The sequence below is a fragment of the Vanacampus margaritifer genome, chromosome 6 (assembly GCF_051991255.1).
Source record: "Vanacampus margaritifer isolate UIUO_Vmar chromosome 6, RoL_Vmar_1.0, whole genome shotgun sequence".
Taxonomy (NCBI): domain Eukaryota; kingdom Metazoa; phylum Chordata; class Actinopteri; order Syngnathiformes; family Syngnathidae; genus Vanacampus; species Vanacampus margaritifer.
In genome coordinates this window covers 12,300,234-12,315,447 of record NC_135437.1, presented here as the reverse complement: position 1 = coordinate 12,315,447, position 15,214 = coordinate 12,300,234, and the positions used below count along the sequence as shown (strand labels likewise).

General features: G+C 40.3%; 1 protein-coding gene across 7 annotated transcripts in view; it reads left to right on the top strand.

The window, feature by feature from the left end:
- frmd4a (FERM domain containing 4A) overlaps positions 1-15,214 on the top strand; it is a 114,346-nt gene that overhangs the window by 31,685 nt on the left and 67,447 nt on the right. For 4 of the 7 annotated variants that reach the window (XM_077567696.1, XM_077567701.1, XM_077567693.1 and 1 more), the window contains exon 1: positions 7,013-7,335. The exons of the other annotated variants lie outside the window; for them this stretch is intronic. In XM_077567696.1, the coding sequence (XP_077423822.1) occupies positions 7,183-7,335 (153 nt within the window). In that variant the 5' untranslated portion in view covers positions 7,013-7,182. Of the gene's footprint in view, positions 1-7,012; positions 7,336-15,214 lie in introns of those variants that run through there. 7 annotated transcript variants of the gene reach the window in all.

The window sequence follows — 15,214 nt, the reverse complement described above, 5'->3', positions numbered from 1 at the left end:
TAATGTTCTGTGCTGTTCCCTGGTATCTATATTTTTTTATTTTGGGACTTCAAAGGTTTTCCGTAACTACACCAGATTTAGCCTGATGCTAATATCCATTTGTAGTCCCATACAGGAAACATAAGGAAAAAAAGACACATTGACCCGAGTGTGCCTACCTATATGGCGCCAAGGCACATATTTTATATCAGTAAAATCACGACACGCCGGCAAACAAAAACCTATCAAAAAGTATAAAATATATTTATTTGCAGTAAATAGTCTTTTTTGGTCGGTAAAATTGCATGGCAAGCTGTTGATCTCTCATGTGTGGTGGATGTGTATGTGATGAGAAATTACTGGCATAGACAAAAGCATCAAAATTACTGATACAATAAAAATAGTTGCAGATAGGCATAATCTGTTGTGAATTCATTTGATTTACTTTCAAACTATCACCTTTATAACACCTTTATTAGCTGTGCAGCCATGTTTTAATGCAGTAAGTCAGAACATGCCCTTGTCTCTCACTTCAGCATTGTTTGTATCCATGAGATTTGCTGACCAAGTCGGGATGATTTGAGGTTCCACTGTACCTGAAATCTCACCCCAAAACTGGCTAAAGACTTTTTATTTTCAATGCATGTTTTATTCACAGGGTAGCAACAGGAAAGCAGGTTGCGCATGTTTTTCAGAGGACGGCCTGGCTTGACTCCAGTGAGTCATTGATTTCTCTTGACTAGCCACCCTGACAAGCAAAGCAGTATTATTATAATAACAACATATGGCGAGACTTGCATAGGCTCAGCAAATGCAAAGAGTCCCACAGATAGATTGTCATCGACTTTGCCTTTTGTGTGCTGAGGTGCTCAATAAACTATTTGTGAACTCCAGAGACGTTCAGGAGAATCTGTCCCGCTGTCATCTCGTGGAGTGGAAAAGCCAATAACAATCCTGCCGCTCTCACCGCATGATCATATTTAGATATGGTGACTGTGGGAAGGAGGAGGAGCAGGGAGGAAGTTTGTGTTGTGTCAACAAATAGACTTGCGGCTCCACAAAGGAATGTGGGTTAATTCATATTAAATAATCAATATGAGCCAGTCAGTCAGTATTAACTAAATAAATCAATGTATGAGAAAAATGGCTCAAATGTGACTCATACTTCAAGTGGACCGATTGTCACCATCATTTATGTGCATATGTACAGTATGCATATCCTATCATAGACTGAAAATATTAAACACTGCAAGTCACAATATTTTGGATTATGTTAATGTTGTATGTGTGGTAACAATTTCCGCCATTCATATTTGTATTTTTTTGAATATTTTTTCAAGGGTTAGGCCTATTTTTTTCTTCTACTGCTATTCTTGATATTTTTCATCACTAATTGCCATCTTCTTTTTTTTCCCTTATCACATATGAGGTTGATCTGAAAAATCATTGTGTGTGTACCCAGCTTTACTGGATGTGAACACCCTCGCAGCAGATTGAGCAGATGTTGCGCTGAATGATGCGATTTGTCCAAAACAGCTTTGTCCCCTGAGACGCGGACAAAGCTTTCCAAAATACAAATATGTCCCATTTTCGACAGAAGCCGTACAATTGTTCCCATTTCCAGGAAATCTCCCAGGCAATCAGTTACCTTGAACGTGTTTTCCGAGTGCCGTCTAAACTAACAACTGTGGTGAGGAAATTAAATCAAAATGAAAAGCGGCCCTGCAGGATTGCATTAGCATAGTAAGAATCCATAAGAGCAACATCTTGTGGGAATTTAGTTGAGAATTATACAAAAAGTGTTAATTTGTTTAACTTAAATTCATTCTGGCTTCTGGGGCACAGGTGTATGCCAATTTTGTTTACAGTTTGAAAATGCTTCTCTGCATTCTCATAGCTTTTGTTGCCACGGAGCAAAGACAATACACACCTGTGTGTGTAGTTACATGCTCTGTTTGCAATACAGTAGATGTTAGCTTTACACTTTCATACTTTAGCTAGATGAAATTCTATGGTTTAGTTAACATTGTAGAGTTTAAATCATAGATTTTTGTGAATCCGAAATTGTATTGTTGCTTTTGTATAATAATTTTCATTTTGTCGTTTTTCATGTGTTGAATAGCGATGTAACAATATTCAAATGTCACAATGCGCTAAATATCACAAAATGAACCTTGCTATACGATAATTATCACGATATTGTGGGGAGGTCGGCGATGTAAAAAAAAGCTCACGTTACTGTATAACAACTCACAATATTATTAAAAACAAAACTCATATGGGGAAAAAACACAACATTGGACATTGTGTTTTTGCACATAACAGTAGTGACAATAGGCTTGGCCATTAGGGATGTAACGATATCCAAACATCACGATACGATATTATCACAATATTGTGGGGAGGTTGGCGATAAAAAAAAAGAAAAAAAGGTCACAATATTGTAAAAAAAATGAGCTCATATTGTACTTTTGTACATAATAACAGCAATGCATATAAACAACCTACAATCTCGTATCACATTTAATATTGAGGCACTTACTTGCCAATGAATGCACTCGTTGAGTTTCTCCACTTATTTACTCGGTTCACAAGCATATTACGTTCCCGTTCATTGACCATTAGCGGGGATTTTAAACATAGATGGGCCAAAACATGCCTTGTGAAAATTAAACTGCACTAAAAAAACAGCCACTAGAGGTTGCTACAACTGCACAAATGGATATCAACCTGCCTTTTTTTTTATGTGCTGCTTTTAATATCGTGACATGACGATATTGCAGTTATTGTTATGTACATATTGGCTATGCCATGTCATGTCACATGCCATTGTCTTGTGCTTCTAATGTCTCAGCGGCGCAAAGTATCATGGTCTATGGTTCACAATGCTGTGTTCGGCTGAAGCGTGCGAAAATCAAGTTTTTTTTTTGTATATTAAAAAATATATGACTGATTTAAAGGAGTTATAACCACAGCTGTTGCCAAAACATTCCAAATTAAAATTAAACTTCATTAATAAACTAGCCACCAGAGGGTGCTAGAACTGCACAAATGGAATACAACCTCGCCTTTTTCATCGTGACATGACAAGGAGGATATCGTGGCAATTTTAATATTGCAATATTTCTGTTATCGTTACATCCCTATAGTGCTGAAAGTAAAAACATGCAAGGCAGTACAGCTCCAGGGTGTCAACCACCAAAACAGACGCACATAGACAAAAAGCGCAGTGAGGAGCAAGACCGTGGGGATGAGTCAGAAGGCCTTTGGGCAGTCAGACAGTCAAATTAATGGAGAGCCTCCATCCAACGATGCTCGAGTTGTTTTATTACATCTGGAAACAAAGAGGAGGCAGCCTTCTATAATCACACATAAAATTAGCCCTGCTTTGATTGCATTTCTTTTATTAGCTTCACTTTTAATATTGACTCTTTCTATTCTGGCTGCTTGGTTTGTATCTGTCAATTCTTACGTCTTACTATCAGGGGAATGTATTAATAGCTGATTTATTTCGAGGACTGCCGGCGCGAACTGACCCAGATCATTGAGGCATGTCAGAAATCAGAATTACCCTGCTTAACTCTAGATATTCACAGTTTAATGCCTCGTTTTTAGCTCCTAATCATGCACGGATGATTTTGTGGAAAATGTAACTTAACATGCCCCCCATCCTCCACGTCGGTCAAGACGACAGGGAAGGAAATTTAATTCAATTCTAACGTGTTCACTTTGTGGTCATCTACCTGTTGAAGGTGTCAGGCCAAAACCGCCAACTTTTTTTGTGTCTCCAATCAGCTAAAAGAAAACATTTTAACACAGTTTTTTTTTTAATGTTGACACCAATATTTTCCCATTTAGTGAAAGCGAATATCCTCCTTGACTACTAAATCGGTATCAGCCATGATATCGGTCTATCACTGCTTTGCAGCACTGGCTCTTACATACCAAGCAGACACACATTTTATAAATAAGCCTCTGATATTTCTCATGTAGGCCACAGTCAGTGGCAAGCTGATGTGGGCCAGGCCTGTTGAATAAATAATGCTGACTGGGGATTACCGCTGCAGATTATTTTTTTCCTGTGTGATTGTCAGGCCGCAATGTGTTTCGGTGTGTCTATCCTATAGTATCATGTCACCAAAACTGGCAGGTGGTCCTCACTTATGGGGGTGGAGGAGAATGATGCTATTTTGGATGGCTTTTTTTTAATCTGATATTGACAACACAGCACGTCATATTACCTTCGTAGTTAGATTGTTTTGAGCCCGCAGCATTTCATTAAATTCGCATGTCAAGTGTCTTGTTTACGACTGATTTCCTACGTTCACTATCATCAGTTTTGAATCATAAAAGTATCATCTTTAGAAATTCAACATTTTTCATCATTATGAGACATACCTAATGAAATGTCTAGTCAGTTGGTGTCGTACAGTTGGTATGAAAAGTTTACACAACCCTGTTCAAATAGCAGCCCTTTGTGATGTAAAAAAAAAAATTGAGACAATAAATCTTTTAAATCCACCGTTAATGTGACAACAGGGATAATATGGTTGCACAAGTGTGCACACCCTCTTATAAAAAAGGCTGTGTTCAGAATTATTAACATTCAAATTTAAAGTGTTTTTGATTCACCCCAGATAAAGTTCTGCTGCTCTATTAGGCTTTTCCTGACTTTTTATTTTTGCCTAATAGAAGAAGCTGAAGGGTTTTGTGTAGGGATGTTCGATAGAACTTTTTTTCAGACCAAGTACTCAACTCTAATATCGATATCAAGTGCTGATACCACTAGTACTTTTGCTAAATAAAACTTCAAAATCATTTTTAAGAAAGACCTATATATATCCCAACATATAATTTTTTCCCCTTAAAATTGCATGAAATGAATGGCAAGTTTCTATACTTGTGATTTCTAGTCCCTGATGATAAAATGGCCGGAAGAGGTTGGCCGATACAGGTTTCGGCTGCTGTAGCAAAGATCTTGAAATAAGTCCGGGTATCGGCCCGATAGATACTTTGTATTTGTACTCGCTTATTCCTAATTTTGTGCAACTGACTGTTGTTTGGAACTGTTCATAATTCCTTCCATCTTGACTACGGCTCCAGTGCCAGGTGAAGAAAAGCAGCCCCAAAGCATGACACTGGGGTTACTCAGAAGGACTTTAAAAGGTGGCAAGTGTCTTCTGAAACGGTTTAAGGTCACATTGCTGTAGTAAAAAGTGGTGAAATGATTTAACTTAATTTTATATCACAAAAACCTGTCATTTGAACAGGGGTGTGTAGACTTTTTATGTCCACTGTATGTCTGCGAGCACGTGCGTTGATCCTCTCCTGTTAATCAGCCGATTGCTCTATATCGATGTGCGGAGCCCCGCCTAGGCTCGGCGGTGAGTGATGATGAGAATATGACATAAATCGCAGGTCCAATAGTTCTAATGGACATGTAAAGCCCACCCTGCTGGAAGCTGAAGGCAAGAGCGCTGACTCAGCTGAATGGCCGCTGACCTGGATGAGGCTGTGTGACTGCTTGGGGGAAATCTGGCTAATTTCCTGACTGTTTTGCATTCAGATGATGTATCTTGCATTAGAATAATGTAGGCTTGACTTCACTGATGCATGTTTGTGTGTGATCCCCCCTGCCACTCCTCCCCCTAAATCCAGACAGTGCAGGGAGAGAAAGCTGGATGTGGGATTTCATCGATAATCTCCCTACCAGATGGCAAAAAATCCCATATTCCTTTTGAGGTCCCCCTCCCTCTCACCACCACCACACACACATACGTCGTCATCCCAGTGGGTGTGTACATTTACCGATGCTTTGCAAAGTATTGCCCATTCACTTTATGATGAGTCCTGTAAAATTTGCTATTTTATTGGTAAATTATAATAGTTAGATTCATTAGAAATAATACAATTAAAAATGTAAAGTTTAAAATATTATATGAAATATTATACAATATTGTATTTGTTATATTCTTTAAAGCAATTCAGTTCAATTGATTTCAATAGTCCTGTGATATTTTTTTATGTATTGTAACTAATTCTTAAAGTTTTTATTTTACGTCATTTATCTTATTAAGTAATTGTGTGTTTTAATAGTACAATAAACAATTTAATATTTTTCAATTGATTCCTTAATCTTTAAATTGGTTAATTAGTTATGGTTTGATTCATTATAAATTAATTGAAATCATTTTTGTCATATTTTTCATTTATCTAATTCAATAGTTCCTTAATGTATTTCAATATTATGAATAATTTAGTCATTTGAAAATTATTATTGCATTTTCAAAAATACTGCATGTTTAGGTTAGATACAAGTTTAAAATAAAGGACCCACTATGTTCTTTAATGCAACCGACTGTGCTTGTATTTTTTTTAAAGGTTATTGTCAAGAGTCCTGTAATATTATTGATTAATTTAGCCATTTTAAATCATCCATCCATTTTCAAAATCAACTTTATTTTTATAGCACATTTAAAAATCCACAGGGGAATCACAGTGCTGCACATGAAAATAGGAAAATAAGACAAGATAATATATATAAAATAAACATACTTAAAAATTTCTTAACACTTAATATGAAATAATATAAACAGATTCATGCCAGTTTGCCGTTATAATGTAAATAGCATACCAGACAAACCTGTTCCAAACCTGTTAAATTATTTAATTTGATAATTGGTTAATGAATTGTCATTAAATTGTCATTAATTACAAATAATACAATCAAGCATGAGAATTATTATTAAAATTAAATATTTTATATGCAATTTATTTAATCTTTTTTACCCCATCTAAGAATGATGTAGCCCTGCTTCCCGGTTTTAAAAATAAGAACCCGAGCGCATACGCTAATAACATCCACGACGTCACATTAGTCCCGTGACCTGGATAAGCCCCCCAACTGGAGGAAGTGAAGAAGGGGAAAGCGGAGAGTTAGGGCAGGGGGGGTGGGTTTGCCGCTGTCAGACTGAGAGGAGGAGAGACAAAAGCGTCTCCCGGTCCCTCCCACTCTCACTCACTCATTCAGCACTGAGTGTGGCGCACGGCGGAATGGACATCATGCGCACAACAAAGAAAGGAACTTAGAATTTTTTTCTTTTTCTAAGCACATTGCACACCTCCCCATCACCCACTTTCTTGAGCTGGTGCGCGTGGATCCCGGATTCCAGACTGGACGGGACGGCGAGGACGCCCACGCCTATGCCAACCTCGTACGGCGGCACACATGCTCACACGCCCACGGACGCTCCGGAGCGTACCATGCTGGTCCAGGGAGCGGTGACGCCCGGGAGGACCCGCCGGCTGATGCTCAAGCTGCCGGTTGGGACTCTCCGGAGGAACAGCGGCGAGCGGGTGAGCCCCCGGGTTTCCCTTTTCACGCTCTCTTTGGACCAGGCGCTAGTGCCTTGTGTGTATGCGTGTGTGCAAGCGGTTCTAGGCTAATCCAGGAGACGGCATTAGTTTGGAGTTGGAGGCAAGTCAAGAGCAAAGCTTTTAATCTCCGCAGTGGACAATTACTGGTGTGTCTGTCAATTCCGGGACGTCTCTAATGTATTCCGCCATCTCTCTGATAGTTCAAGGTTGTCAGAGGAACCGTGGGAGTGCTCGTCTCAACACATTCAAAGTGACAGTGAGGAACCGCGAGCTCTTTTTATTAGCTTTGTTTGTGTGCAGTACTACCAGAGCTCAGTTTGTAATTCGCGTTGTGTGTCGGGCGCGTATGCAAAGACATAGACATGGAATGTGCGTGCCACACAGTCAAACATAATGGGTTTGGAAAGACAGGCTGCAACCTGCCAGCTCTGAATCATGTGCCTGGTGTGTTCTTCAGGAAACACGAGGGAGCATATTCACTGATGGTGTAGTGCAGAAGTGTCACACTCATTTTCAGCACGGGTCACGTTGTTGTTCTGGTTCTGGGTTTCTCAGAAGGCCAATAGGAAATCTTTTCACATCACATGTACTTCCAGGTGGGGGAAACTCGGGCATTCTCATTGTAAACAAACCATTACATGTCATCTGAACAAGCAAAAAAGGCTTGAATGAGGATCTGAGCCTTCTTCTGTCCCACTATATTCTGAATGGTAAAAGTGTCAGCAGAAAAGCTGATGTTACAAGGAAGAAGAAATGCTGTCCATGATTTACATTTCTCCAATAATAGATGTTGAGGAAATTCAGGTGTGGTTAACATTATCATTAAGGAACTACGGTCACTGGACTGCTTTTTATATAGCGCTTTATCAACAACGAGGGTTCACCAACTCCGGTCCTCGAGGGTACCTACCCAGCATGTTTTGGATGTTTCCTTCCTCCAACGCACCTGATTCAAACAATCAGGTATCAGGCTTCTGATCACTCACTATCACTGAGCCACGCCACCTCAGCTGGGACTGGCTAATCAATGGACTTTTAACTTGCTCGGATGAATGGCGCAGACATGCTCTTTTGATGCTGAAATGGATTGCGTCTATAGGGTTGACATTAGTCAGCAGTTTTAGTCATCATGTTTTGCTATTTCCTCAAGACTATCACACCAAACTTTTTTTTACATACTGTATGTACCTGTGAGAAAATGTCTTCTGCAAACCCACTGATGGAGGTTTGGTTCAGAAGTGGCTATGCCCCCACTAGCGCATCTTGTGATCTTCTTTATTCAACTATTTACACTTTCGCTGCTTTTAGATGTTTTTTTTTTAAGGAAATAGAACACTTATGCACTTTTTTTCTCTATCTCTTTTTGAGAAAGCTCAGTATTGTTAATTCGGTAATTTTACTGATTCGTCATCATTGCGGTCTCTCTTTTTAATTTTTTTAATTTTTTTTAATTTATTTTATATGCGCACGTGCGTGTGTATGTGTGTGTGTGCATGTGTGCGTGTGAGTGTGTACTCATTAGTTCACCTAAAACCTATTAAAAATCCCATACCGTTCACCTAAACCGAATACTTCAGAATCCAGCTAGAGTCGTGAGGTTGTCAGGGGACCCGAGGAAGGATCAAAGAAAAGAAAGGAAAGTGAAATCCAGCACCGACCAGACATCACCGGGTCACCAATCAGAGTCTTTCACCAACCCCAGAAACATCTAAATTCCAACAAATTAGGAAGACCTCAAGAGACCAAAGGAAAGACTAAAGAAAGGAAGGAAGGATAGATGAAGCAGAGTGAGATCCACAGACATCAGCTTCCACCGATTCAACGACCAGAGGAAGAAGCAGATTGTGTTTGAATTTCGATAGATGCTGGTGTGGTGGATCTGGCATGCATGAAAACCTCTACCAAAGACGGGAGCTGTCGACCCCGGCCAGAAAAAAAAAAAAAGAAAAAAAAATATGCACCTTTTGGTGTGCATTTAGTAGGTTTGAGTGGCTAGGGATTTTTTTTTGTTCACGCTAAGGTGATGAAAGTTGATTTGACGTCAATTAATCGATGACGTCATTGGTAACTCCTCTCCCTGTGCCGATTATTCAGAAAGACTACCAGCTGATTTCAGAGAGGTGTCAGCCATGTTAATGCCGAAACGTGATTGGCGATTAATCGCTCAAACTACAACTGTTCTTGCGCAGCGGTAAGGACGATTAGTCAGTTCAACCTGGGGTGCAATCCCAAACACAGGTTTTTGTCTCAATTACCGGTTCAATTCAGCGGTAGTCATTCACTTACTGCCACCCTCAAGTACCCTGGTGCTGATTGTTTACAAAGATTATGAAAAGGCGTATTAAGCAAGGCCAACATGAGATTACAGGATAGCATGTATTTGAGTCGTGTCTTCTTTTGTAGTATGCAACTCATGTAAACGCCACGAGCTCTGCTGAGGATTCTCTTTGTACTTCATCTCTTTGAATGCACACGGGAGAGAGATTTCACTACACCGGAGGCAGCAGCACGTTGGTAAAGTGGTGATCATATCTGCCTCACAACCAAGGGCATTGGGAGTGGATTGGCTTGTCTGTCTGTTGGTGAAACTTTTGAAGTGCACTGAGTTGTTGTGTGGATACCGACAGAAAGTCAAATGAATTGAAAGGAAAGCAGATGAATAATCACTGCCCTATTAGTTAAAACACCTAACTTGCGAAGAGGTTTTCAGATTTTCCGGCAGTGTAGCGGAGGGAGGTCTGCGCCGTGATTGCAATCTCACATTCTCATCCTCTTTATTCAATTTGTAGACCTGCTGTGTTCAGGAACGCTCAGTGGGAGTTACTTTTTGGTGCGTATGTTCTCTCACTTCAGAAAAATGTCTGAATATAAACATAAGTAGCGTATTGACCTTTTTTAATGGGAGACTTTAGGAGAAAATGCTTTAGGGTTGAATTGATTGCTACATTAAGATGACCTTTATTTTTAATTAACACTTGCATATTGTTTAGGTTCCATGCACACATGCAAGGACTATGTTGCGAGTTAATTTTGAAGACAGCCAAGAATATCAATATCATCATAATAGTTTTCTATATCAAATTATGAACTACAGATCTTTTCAAACGTATTAATAGCCTTGTGGTTAACATCTCTGCAGAAAGTATCTCTCAAATGTTTGAGAAATGTGTCTGTTTTGAAGTGAAGAACCAATTAAAAGCAATTAGGACCCGCGACGGATGCAGGTTTTTAAAGCGCCTCCAGCACTGCACATCACACATTCATACTAGCGCAGTTGCATGTGTGTTAGTTGCTTTCTTCAAAATGCCATTAGTTACCATGGAGATTTTGTTATTTTAATGGAAGCACTACATTTCTTTAAATTACATTTTCTCTTCCCTGTCACTCACTTAATCCAGATGAATGTTTCCCCATTGCTGTAAGTGATGGATGTAGGTAAGATGATTGGTATCTAAAGGGAGAATACATAAAAGAAGTGCTTAACTAAGCACATTTTGCAATTTCTCTCCTTGTAAAATTCAAAACTTGTCACGCTTGGCAGCCTTGTGTCGACTACCTGACATAGAAAGAGAGCAAATATTAAAGGAGAAATGTTATGTCTGTGACATTTTTTCATCATACATACCCCGAGGGTCAAGAATTGTAGCACTTTTCACCCTATTTCTCATCATGATGACATCAGCTAATGTATCTTTATTCATCTATCTATACCAGCGATGTGTAGTGACAAGCAGAACAATTCAATGTTCTTCCACTTAATGACATTTGTCTGTTGTTTTTGTCTCACTGAGTAAAACAATAATCGAGTAAATTGAGACAAGATCATCATTATTTCACAATGGTATGCTTTTGTCATATTTTTGTTTGATGGTGTACTTTAAAATGAGTGCCTTGATTCAATAAAGGTTGGGAAGCACAGTGAAGTCTGAGGACAGGACTGTGGTTGTTGCTTGAAAGTGGCTCTGGATCTTCTCCCAGTCCTGCTGATCAAGTCATTAATGAAGAAACTTAGCGGGGGAATGGTTATTATGCAAGCGTGACTTTATTAGAGACATATTTTCAGAAATGGGGGGGGGGGGGGGTTAAGTAAATAATTACTGGATGTTTACTTTCCCACTTGGTGGGCAGTCACACCAGAGACCCAACTATTTGTTTACAAGCACTTAAAAATCCAAATGTTCATACTGTGTTATGTCCCCTTTATGTTAAATAGCAGAGAGTATAAACAGCTTGTTGTTGTGGGGATGTTTACTTCTGTGAGCAGTCTGAATTAGGATTATCGCCCGCCTTTGTTAACCTGCTATCACTTTAAGCTGCTCAAGCTTTTACTGTGAAATTAGGGATAGAAAAATAACAAATAAGGGGATGAGATGGCGCGAGAAGGAGCCAGACGTCAACAAAACATTCAGGGCTTGATTTACTAAAGCTTTGCACATGGTGATGGCTTAGACAAAGTGAGAGGCCACTAGGAGATTCAATCTTTGGGAAACTCTGAGAGTGGTGCGTTCAAAGAAAGAGAGCAAACCACGCTCCTCTCCTTTTTAATTCCCGAACACACCCTATGTATGTTTTAAACCAATCAGGACCTCAAGCTTCAACTGTTTCCATCTGTACTGCATGATGCTTTGGATGCTCCATGTCTCCAGTTGGAGCGACACATTCAGCAGCAAAACAATAGCAGACAATAGTCTGTCTGTAATTTACCGCCATATATATTCGCCTTTTAAAAGCGTGGGGAAGCGAGACAGGAATGCTAATCGATCCGTGTTACCTTTAAACATCCTGTCGGCGCCAATCACTGAGAAGGTCAGCCGTTTGGATCAGGTGCATGCAAAGTCCTATCCTCATCAAGATGATCCAATTGTGCGCACATTACAGTCCGGGCTCATTTGGAGAAATAATGTCCACATGCAGAATCACTTAATTCCAATGACCATCACTTTGTGGAGTTTGTCCGAGTCCAACCATCCATCCATCCATTTTCTCTAACGCTTGTCCTCATTTGGGTCGCAAAAATTTCGCAACAAGGTCGCACTTACAGTGTGGTGGGATTACAGTTCGTTATAACTAGCGGTGGTGGCTATATTAAATTAGCTGAGTATATGTACTTTATCGTAGTGCAGTAACTGTTTGTGTGGGAAAATGAGCCTAAGATTCCACCTTATAGTGAAAAATTTCTCACATAATTATTTTTTTTTAAACATTAAAATCCCAATACAGTGAGGGATCCACTCTATTTTGTGTTTACAATAGCCATGCTGCTATTACCAAATAGCCCCTTTAAGTGTTAGCCAACATATTGATTCACTGTGATCGCACCCGAGCCTTCCAGGACTTTGGGCAGGAACGCTGAGGCCAGTCAGTCCAATTAGAGAGACAAAGGATAGTGATGTGTGGGGGGTTACTTGTAAGAAACTGGAGCTGGAGGCTGGGCGGGCGTCCCCTGCAGGCCCCTCTTGCATCTCCCTCCCCTGCCCGCCTTGAAAGGGAACCCCCCCTCTCCTCCCCAAGGCTGAATGTTTTTGAGACGGGAGAGGACGCAAAGGGAGGGAATGATGAGACTCCCACCCTTTCATCACTCTCCGCTGTGATCCCCCCCCCCCCCCCCCGTGCTCTCTCGCTCTCTCGCTCTCTCCCTTATCTTTAATTCACCATCCAAAAATCAGACCTATAGCCACGCCGCACAGCTGCGTTCAAAGTCGACACGCGAGATCAAACGATGAGGAGATGACGATCACCTTTTGGCTGCCAGTGGAAGGCGACGCCAGTCAATCGTTAATAATGTTTTCTGTCGCACGCTGTGGAGACAGTACACTAGCCTGGTAGCTATGGTGAGAGTGGACTCCTCTGTACTCATTGGGAGACAGGCTGGGGGGGGGGGAGGGGGGTGTTGTAGTTTCCCTCTGCCACCTTCACACAGATCTTGGGAAGATGACTTCATTATCTCTGCTTCTTTATTTACAAAAATGTGCGCTGGCAAAACGAGGAGTGGGATGGGTGGTGATTTTGGAAGGACACGGAGAACCAGAATACAGGACGTTGACATGTTGGTGAATAGTCAGGCTCTTTGTTAGACAGAGAGGAGAAAAAAAGATTGTATTAATTGTGTGTTTGTATGTTCTTGTCTTCCTGTCTTTGTGTAGCCCCTTGACGATACATTTGGTTAGTGTACACAATATTTTTTGTAATGTGTGTGCGTGTGTGTTTGCGCTCTTGTCTTTTTTTGTCTTTGTGAGGCTCCATCTGAGAGGACAGACAGAGAGAGAGGGAGAAGGGGGACAGGGGGAGAAAGAGAGTCTTTGATTTCTTGTCTTGCTACTTTTTGTTGTAGATATTCTGATTGGGAAGCACAATGTTGTTGTTTTTTTATTGTGTGTGAGGGGGGGTTCTTGTCTTCCTGCCTTTGTGCGGCACCATCCTTGAAGTCCTTGACATCCTACCTGCCAGAAAGAAAGGCACTGACTTATGACTCTTCTAAAGGGGTGTCCATTGTGTGTGTGTCCGTGTGCGCACTCTTTTCTTTCTGTTGTGTGACATCATCCAATTCGCCTTTTAGTGTGTGCACTTTTTCTTTTGTGCGTACAATGTGGAGTGTATTTGTGCGCGTGGAATCCTTGACATTCCACCGTTTATTTTGTGGACGTTTCTTTTGTGTGGGCATTCTGAATTGTGTATACGTGCTAATGTCTTCTTGGCTTTCTGTCTTTGCATAGCATAATCCTCGACATCCTACTTTTTATTGGTGGATATTCAAAAAAATAGATCCTATTAGATTGTATGTGTGCGCGCATGTGCCTAAAGGAGAGAGTGAGAGTATTTTTTTCTCCCCTCCCTTGTTTTCCTGTGGGTGTACTGCAGTAACATGGTAATCCTCATTAATATTTATCTGCAAGGCAAAGTGGATGGAGAGAATGATTAGCTGGAGCGCAGACATACAATTTCTCTTGTCGCCTTTTTTGAACATACTTGCTGCGCTCTTTATTATGACACTTTAACTAGGTCAAATTGTATATCAGATCATTCAAAGGTTTGCTTTTCATAAATCATAATCTGTGCACATATATATATACACGTCACCGGGGAAACCAACATACACACAAGCACAAACGCTCCCTGTCTTCATCCCTCTCTCAGGCCGCATTAAGTTATGTTATTGATTTTCACGCTTGCACCTCTAACACAATCAAATTAAATGAGAGTGATCGGAATAGAATTTCCATCACACTCAATCCACGCATGTCACTTCTCGTCCCAGCTGTACTGTTAGCAGCACACACTGATTCCAACCAACTGTGCCGAGACAGATCATTGAGAAATGATCCACTTTCTAAATTTATTTACTACGAATAATGAGTCTTTGTTCATTTATCTATGCCAGCGACAGGCATAACAATTAAATGCTAGATGGCAGAAGGTGCAATTAATCTGTGTATCCACCTGTTTTGCATTCATTAACATGATGATAGCTTCGTGTTCACCTAAACAGGTCTAGATTTCACACAGAGCAAGTCAATTGTGAGTAACCTGAGATGTGATCATCATTATTTCAGTCTACAAGGTTGCCTTGGCTTAACAGTGAATTACCAATTTATCAACCATCAACCTTTGTTTTGTTTTTTGCTGTGTGTTACAAACCAAAATATGAGGTACAGTGCCATGAGATTTAAGTTACATTTGTTCTGTGACCAGTGACCACGCCTTTTACAGTGCTTGATGTCGCCGTCACGTGAATAGTGAATCTCTGCGTATCCACTAGTTGACGACCATTGAAATGCACTGGAAAAAACAATGGTTTAAAATATGGAAATACTGAAGAAAAAAATCCACAAATATGCAAATCCACAGTGGTCGTTACAAT